This window comes from Saccostrea echinata, unplaced genomic scaffold, assembly GCF_033153115.1.
Source record: "Saccostrea echinata isolate AGI-Se365-2 ecotype Australia unplaced genomic scaffold, CSIRO_AGI_Sech_v1 ptg000029l, whole genome shotgun sequence".
NCBI lineage: Eukaryota > Metazoa > Mollusca > Bivalvia > Ostreida > Ostreidae > Saccostrea > Saccostrea echinata.
Genome location: NW_026889778.1, coordinates 16,921,160 through 16,929,787, shown reverse-complemented (window position 1 = coordinate 16,929,787; position 8,628 = coordinate 16,921,160). Strand labels below are relative to the sequence as shown.

General features: G+C 35.8%; 2 protein-coding genes across 2 annotated transcripts; both read right to left on the bottom strand.

Moving 5' to 3' along the window:
* Nucleotides 1-324: 324 nt before the first annotated feature.
* LOC133195649 (integrase/recombinase xerD homolog) lies at nucleotides 325-4,735 on the bottom strand. The gene is made up of 2 exons (XM_061331538.1): nucleotides 3,501-4,735; nucleotides 325-1,331 (listed from the first exon to the last, which is right to left on the bottom strand). The coding sequence occupies exons 1-2, from the start codon at nucleotides 3,895-3,897 to the stop codon at nucleotides 352-354; spliced, it is 1,377 nt and encodes a 458-aa protein (XP_061187522.1). The 5' UTR covers nucleotides 3,898-4,735; the 3' UTR covers nucleotides 325-351.
* Nucleotides 4,736-5,089: 354 nt separating this feature from the next.
* On the bottom strand, nucleotides 5,090-5,804 carry LOC133195650 (uncharacterized). The gene has a single exon (XM_061331539.1). It carries the CDS (start codon nucleotides 5,780-5,782, stop codon nucleotides 5,192-5,194), a length of 591 nt encoding a protein of 196 aa, XP_061187523.1. The 5' UTR covers nucleotides 5,783-5,804; the 3' UTR covers nucleotides 5,090-5,191.
* Between the last annotated feature and the right edge of the window lie 2,824 nt (nucleotides 5,805-8,628).

Genomic DNA, 8,628 nt, shown 5'->3' with positions numbered 1-8,628 from the left:
TTATAAGACAGGTACTGAGATCAAAAGAGAGAGACATCCCTCCTTAATACTTGTAACATCTCTAAATAAAATTTAAGCAGCATTTACACACTGACCTGCAACCTAACTTAATAGCAGCAGTTAAACACTGGCCTGCAACAAACTTAATAGCAGCAGTTAAACACTGTCCTGCAACAAACTTAATAGCAGCAGTTAAACACTGACCTGCAAACTTACACGTAACCAGTAGTAGCAGCAGTTAGACACTGACCTGCCCTGGGATGGACTGATATAGAAAAAAAAAAAAAAAAAAAAAAAAAAAAAAAAAAAAAAAAAGGGGGGGGGGGAGGGAGGAGGGAATCCTATATTTTATTACAACTGAAACGATTTAATTCTAATATATCTGTGCAAAACATTCGAGTTCCATCTGCCTAAATGTTGAATGAAAGTCTCAGAATACCCTAACTGTGCAGCATGCGTTGCTGCACCTATACGAAAACTGTGCCCCTTATAACGTTTGGGATCCAGACCTGCAAATGCTATTGTTTTTGAAAGTTCACTACTGACATAAGAATATGTGACTGGAGTACCATTGACAAACTGGAAGAAGGGGCCTGACACATGTGGAAATAATGATTTATACTTATAAAGATTATGCACTGGACAAAATTGTGAACTAGGGTTGGCTTGAATAGATATTATGATGGGCTCATTTTTCTGTTGAGATTTATGGTGCCTAAGAACAATTTGAACTGCTGAAGGACTGCATTTTTCTCCACTGAAAATAATGTCTTGTATTTGCAGAACTTTGTCCTTATCTGCTAGAGTTTTTGAGATAACTTCCCCTAAACGCAGAAATGCATTAAAACATAAAAGGAAAAGGGCTTGCAAAAGAACCTGATTTAAAGCTTGTGGAACAGTAAAGACTAGTGCAGCCAAAATTTTGTGCATGATATTTTTTGTTATTGGCAATCTAGCATCCCGAGTGGGTAGTAGCTTGTGACAACCTTTCAGTAGTTTGCGCACAATAAAAGTTTGAGTTGGATCTGGCAAATTGAGAATTTTGTGAACATAACCTAATGCCGATATATGTGAGGCAATGCTGCTAGAACTGTATTGTTTCTCAAAAAGAAAACCAATGAAGTTACATATGTCTGTAATAGGCAATGGTAGAGATACTGGATCTTTTCTGTAATTGAGGAAAAGTTGCCACGAATGTCTATAAGCATATCGTGCAGGGGGTGATAAAGCTGCCACAAGGACTGAACGAGTTGAAGAGGTCAAATCTGTAATAGGTGTGCCGGAATGACAGTTGCCTGTTGTTCTAAGTATGGTGCTACCTGCCGTGCTTTCTGAAATTGCAAACGTGACAAACTGTCAGCTACCACATTGTATTTGCCTGGAATATGCTTAGCTTTAAAGAAGATATTATTTGATAGACAAACCAATACCAAACGGCGAAGTAGATGCATAAGATTTTTTTCTTTACTCGACTGTTTATTTATCACCTCCACCACAGCCATATTGTCTGACATAAAAAGAATTTTTCTATTTGCCATTTCTGACCCCCAAATTTCTAGAGCTAATACAATTGGAAACAACTCCTTCACTGCAATTTGCATGGGAAAAAGAGACTCTGTCCATTCAGCTGCAAACCATTTACATCCAAACACAGCAGCAAACCCTAATAAACCAGAAGCATCTGTAAATAATCGGGTGATATCTGATGATTCCCATTCCTCTGGAAAAAGAACTGATTTTCCATTAAAATTTTCTAGGAAGTGCAGCGACATTGCCAAATCTGCTCTTACCTCCTTATTAAAACGGATAAGGTAATGAGGTTTCACAATCCCTATTGTCAAATCAATTAACCGGCGTAAAAAAGCCCTACCAGGAACCACTACCAAACATGCAAAGTTTAACACTCCAATTAATGACTGAAGTTCCCGTAATGCAACCTTCTTCCTGTTTATAAACTGACGCACTAAATTTCTACATTTCTCGAGTTTGTCAAGTGGAAGGCGGCTCACCATATCAACGGAATCTACCTCAATACCATAAATAGTAATGCATGTCACTGGCCCGAAGGTTTTTTCCATATTCATTGGAATGTTAATTCTTCCACATAACGACAAAAAGTTGTTCAAATCATGTTTGCATTTCTGTGAGTTTGGAGGACCAATGAAAAAGAAATCATCCAAAATATGAGACATGCCTGAAGCCTTCAGTTTGTTTAACATTACCCATTGAAGAGCTGTACTTAACTGTTCAAATAATTGACAAGAACTGCTTGCCCCCATTGGCAGACAACGCTCATAATAAAATTGACCTTGCCATGTAAAACCCAAAAGATGATAATCAGACGGATGTACTGGTATAATTCGAAAGGCATCTTTAATATCTGATTTTGCCATAAGAGAACCTTTCCCAAACTGACGTACCAGTGCTACAACAGTGTCAACTGAATCATAATGAACTTCAGAACATTCTTTAGGAATATTTGAATTGACTGAATCCTGGGCTGGAAAAGAAAGATCATGAATAATTCTGTATTTATTTGGTTCAGATTTAGGGACAACCCCCAATGGAGAAGTTTTAAAAAGTGGTAGGGGTGGATGTGTAAATGGGCCTGAAATTCTTTGCCTACTTAAACCTGCATTAATATAGTCATCTACAATATCTGGGTGTTCATAGGTTGATTTGTGATTATGAGGAGGGTGAATGGAAGGGGTCTTGACACACCCTAAACGGAAACCAAATGTGAACCCTGAAACTAGAAAATTCAGTTTTTCTTTTTCATAACCTTCTAACTCACTTTTGAGTTGTACTGGGTTTACTGGAGTTGGAAGGGCTACTGCCATTTCTAATTGAGGAGGATGAGTTGGACCGTATGCCTGTACATTGAACTCGGGGGTGGGGACCATGACAGTCTTGGCAGGTATGGGAAAATCTACAAGGGTGGGAGTTACACTTTTGCCCTTTGTTGTACGCGAAGCAGTATTTGGGACGAAAAGGCTGTCGTTTGCCACTACTCCCTTGCAATTTGTTTGGAGACCTAATTCCCACAGAGGCTGCCTTTAACCGTAACTCTGTTACTACTCTTTCCCATGGTAAGAGGGATGTCTCCCTAATTTTCCTAAAAGACTCATCATAAGTCCTCCATGCTTGCTCACCATGGAGCTTGCTTATGTCACGAATAGTAAACATATATTTCAACAGATTGCTTGCCTCCTGAGGGAATTTCTGTAGATATATGGTACTAAATATCAAAAATGCATCTGTCCATTGATGGATTGTTATTGGATTTTTATTTGATGATGTTTGCTGCAGTTCAATTTTACCAGCTTTTACCATAATTGAAAGGGGCTCTTCGTTTGAGTTGGGTAAAAGAAGTTTCAGGTCAACAAATTCATTATTCCAAATTTTAAGTTTTAATTTGGAGGAAACTGTAGCCCCAAGAGGCACGCAATCTGTTAATTGAATTTGTGGATTAGTGTCAGAATTACTGCCTGCTGGCTCACCTGTAAAAACATTGTCCAGAAGTGCACCAAGTGCAGAGGCTGGGACCATGGCACTAGCTTGTGGGGTACCATCTGTAACACTCGTAGTTGCTGCAGGGTTAACTAGCTCACTGCTGGACTGTGGCTCCTTGTTTTGGATAACTGATGGGGATGCTTCCCCATGTTGGCTCGCGGTTGCCTCAGCAAGTCCATTCCCCTCACTGGATGTTAATTTCTGTTGTTCAGTTAATATGTGTTTTGCCAGTAGTGTGTAGTCAATGGTTGGCAGAGCACTCTGCATCACAGTCTCTGTCTGTTGAGTAGGAGTCACTCGCTTTCGCTTTCTCCCTGTGCTGGAGGAACTGGACTGCTCATCTGCTGCGAGTTCCCCTTTTTTGCTTCTTTTCTTTGGTGGCATTGCTTCTGAAGAAGAGAATATTATTAAAAAACAAAACTCTACAGATTTAGTTTCATCTCACAATGATAATGGCAATACATATTTCAAGTATATGAATGCCAGCTGTGAGATTGTGAACTTGCAATTTTTTAAATAGAGTGGGGAATACTGATTCCTAAGCAAAGACAAAATAGTTATCCAAAACAGGTTAGACACATTATGGCACAATTACAGAGAGTCTAATTGACGACATCTGAGTACCTAGCTAACAGCTGTACTCTATTACATGATGAAAATCATTTACCAAATGTCTATAGTTTAACTCCCCACAAAATCCCTGTATTGAATAACTCCTATAACCAAAACTATGTAAATAACAGAGTAACTTTGACTCCTATTACATATTCAAATTAAACTAAATAAAATTATGTAAAGAAATCTGACCCCAAAATATCTGGGTAACTCTAACCCACACTAAACATGTAAATAACAGAGTAACTCAGACTCCTAATTACATGTTACATTAATCAAAAATTATATGGGTAACTCCGACCCACACAAACATGTAAATAACAGAGTAACTCTGACTCCTAATTACATGTTACATTAATCAAAAAATATATGGGTAACTCCGACCCACACAAACATGTAAATAACAGAGTAACTCTGACTCCTAATTACATGTTACATTAATCAAAAAATATATGGGTAACTCCGACCCACACAAACATGTAAATAACAGAGTAACTCTGACTCCTAATTACATGTTACATTAATCAAAAAATATATGGGTAACTCCGACCCACACAAACATGTAAATAACAGAGTAACTCAGACTCCTAATTACATGTTCACTTTATTCAAACAAAATAAATGGGTACACTCTGACCCACACCTGTTGACATGAGACTAAATATATATTGGGTTTTACTAAAACTCCCCCAACATGTAAATAAAAGAGATACACTGACTCCTAATTACATAATGAACTCAGATCATTTTATGAATAGTATGTGTAATTCTCTGATTCTGACCTAGAAGGCATCAAGAACTATCTAACTGGTTTTACAGGGCAATAACAACAACTAAAATTAAAACATGTGTCATACTTGATTGTTATATATTCGACTACCTATTATACCTGCCTTTTGTGTGCAAACTGAGGCACAATTGATATTTAACTCTTCATCTTCGAATGTCACATTGAGGGCATGTCTCAATCCAACACAATATTATCGTGTATGTTTGTTGTTTAAATTGTGACATAGAAATACTTTAGTGCTCATAAAATAATGAACAATATGCAAGGCAAAAATTATACTGGCCTTAGTAATTTAGAAAGCAGGATCACCGCATTCCTGACACTGCGGCGATATTTCCTCATAGGCTGGTCCTCAGTAGGGGTACAGAGCAGATGGACACCATCTGGTCCTAGATATTGCAGGTCATTCCAGAACCCTCTATGTCCCCAATAATGAATACCACATAGGGGGTCGCTCATCTGTTTCACATGTAAATTGATTTCAACCACTGTGGCATTGAAATCTCTGCATGATGCGAACTGCATACGGCGAATTAATTGACCTATAATAATCAATTTCACACCTACTCCGTCACGAAGATATTGTGCAACCGAAATAATATCCATGGCTAATTTTCTGCTATTCGTGGAAGTGGAAATATCATTCTCGCCGATTTGTAAAAACACAACATCCGGGACAGTGTCAAAACACAGAAATTCGGAGCGGGAATCACATTTACTCAATTTCAGTCCTCCTTTCCCTCTGAATGTAACATGATATTGTTTTGGATCCAAACCCAAATTTTCTGTCCCCTTTTGAACACAATATTCCTTTAGTCTTCTGATGTAAGAGTGTCCGATAACAAAAACGTTCATTGCGGTCATGTTTACAAAACACACTGTACCCCAACCGGAACCAGCTCAAAATGATAGATAATCGCATTCACTAAAAACAACAAAAATGCGTTGCAACACACCTTCTACTCAGGATAAAAGCAGGAATCTTTCTTCTTACTGTGCCAAATTTTTTGTTGTTATCAGTAGCATAGATGAGGCGAGAATGACCCAACGCTGACTGGTCAGCTACCGACAGCATCAAAACACGTGACCATGATGGTCATTTCTGATTGGCTATTAGCTTACATAGGGGTAAGGTTTGACCATGGAAAATTTTGGAGTTGTGTAACAAGTAGCCGAAACTGAAGAAATGGGGAAAATTGCATAACGTGCACCTGACACCTGCAAGGCATGGGAGAATTCAAGCCAATGAAGAAAAATCAAAATATTGAGATTTAAAACAATACAAAATACAATATTTACTTACTTACATTTAAACAAAAGAAAACTAAACAGCATTCAACACATAAATGAAATTATTTACATAATTGTTGTTTTTTCAGCTGTTGAATTTTGCAACTTAAGAAAGAAACACTAGAATAATTATGAGGCATTTAAGCAGCAAATATTTAATTTACCCTTTGACCTTTACTCATGAATTTGATTGGTTATTTTTTAAAAAAAGAGAGGGAATGCAACAAACAACTCTGTATCTGTAAAAATGAGGTACGTGTAATCTGAAATGACTGATCTATTAAATATATAACATTATTTTCAACTAAGACAGATAGGTTAAGTGAATAGCAAAGAAAGAAACAACGAATAAGACCTAGACAAAATATTGTTAATATTAATATGATGCATTTTATATCTGAAAAGTGTTGTTGACTCTACTTTAAAACTTTTAACTGAAAAGTGTTGTTGACTCTACTTTAAAACCATCTTAAATTCAAGGTATGTATATTTATGTAAAAATACACAATTTTCATGTTGGTATTGAGACAAAAATTGATTAAATAGATATAAATTCGTCCCTTTTGTCATTGAACTGTTTTTGTTTTTTCAGAGAGTAAATGTTCGTTACTTTGAACATTAAATTTCATGTTTTCTATGCTTGCAGCATATATGTTTTAATTTCTCTATGGTTCAGATTGTTGAAGCTGTAAATCAATGGTCTCCCAGTGCATGAAATAAAGATTGCTGGAAAACTCTTCGCTAATAAGACACGTTTACCATGAACATCTAAATTATTTGAAGTGATACAACTGTGTGTGAAGTGAAATAAAATTTAAAACATATATTTTTATCTTTAATTCAATTAAATATTTACAAAAAATATAAACTTTACTATTTATAAAAGGACATGTATGTGTTGAGTATCCATCACAGTTAAGATAGAGGTTCTTCACAAGACCCCAGATACACCACACCTCTTTTTCCACCCAAATATGTTTGAACAAGGTTGGTAATAAATAAAAAAAGGCTAATCCAGGACTGGTCGAGCTGTAATAGTGCTTCTTTGAAAACTGTGCACCTGAATCAGTATTTTATGTAGCCAAAAGTATGATTTTAGTGAAGCAGTACTGCAAAGAACTAAGTACGTTACGTATTATTCGAAGGCCCACAATTTTTCGTATTTTGATATACAAGTTTGCAAAAATATAACTACTATGTACATGTAGAAGAAGATTGGTAGTTTTGATATATGCATAACAAAATTTCGCAAGTACGTTGATTAGAGGTATTCATAGGATTTAAACATCCGTTCTTTCCGGAAATTGCTATTTTTTCCACTATTTTTACAACAAATTCCCAAAATTGAAGTAGTGCACACCCCTCGAGCAAAATAAAACATATATATTTGAAAATAATTTGATAAAAGACAAGCAAAAATAATGCTAAGAATTTGCTCGAGGAATGTGCAGTATGTTAATTTTGACATTTCATGACTATTTCCGGTGGCGGATACCAAGTTAGTCGAGAGGCGAGTTCTTATCTAGGAGCAATAATAATGGTGTATTTCGTGTAATAATGTTAAAGAAATAAATTTATCATTGATTGACCATATTTATATTGCTCATACAAATATATTTGTCATGAAAATAGCATAAAAACTAAAAAAAATGTTTTATAGAAATGACAAATTACGATATTTTTTTAAACAACTAAGCCTTACACTTGCTAAATGTTGCCAGCAAGAAGGGAAGAGATCAATTTAATATACTAAAGCAATAAAATGTTCAGCTGACAAATGAAATCACTAAAAGTATTATTGCAGAAAAGAAAATGCTTAAATCCTAGCCTTTATTTCATCTTGCTACTGAAACGGTCTAGTTGACGTCTGCATGTATGTAAATAAATTACGCAAGAAACTCAACGATGACGTCACAATAGGTCCCCTTGCAACACATTCTTTTTGGAAAGGGGGGGGGGGATAAATTCCCAATCTTTTGGATGCTGTTGGTCAGGACTGATTAGATTAATTAATATTCTGAAGTCTTGTATTTTCAGTCATTTATACAAGTGCACGGTTGATGTTTCAATATATTTTTAGATTTTATAATACACGCACAATATAAGCGTGTTGCATCTGCATCTGTATATTGTAGACATTGCCGTTAATATTATGCAAAGCAATATAAAAAACAAAGGCTCATATTTCACCTAGTAAAAGAGCCACAGCGCATTTGATAGGTATTTTCGCCTACTCTACTGGTGAATCCTTAAATTCATTGTTTAACCAAAATTTTGTCATACAATCTTAGTTTATACATGCGTAAAACCATACCACACATTAATGATATTTCAATATTAATAGTTTCCTCATATGATAAATATGAAAATTATCCAGTTTGTATGGAGTATATAGTAAATATTGAGGTATCCACCTAAAG

What these genes read in the sequence shown, in the direction of transcription:
- LOC133195649 (XM_061331538.1), bottom strand. Translation starts at nt 3,897, where the DNA reads ATGCCACCAAAGAAAAGAAGCAAAAAAGGGGAACTCGCAGCAGATGAG. An exon ending in TCTGGACAATGTTTTTACAG is followed by an intron (nt 1,332 to 3,500) that starts GTGAGCCAGCAG and finishes TTGCAATTTCAG; the next exon opens with AAAGCACGGCAGGTAGCACC.
- LOC133195650 (XM_061331539.1), bottom strand. Translation starts at nt 5,782, where the DNA reads ATGACCGCAATGAACGTTTTTGTTATCGGACACTCTTACATCAGAAGA.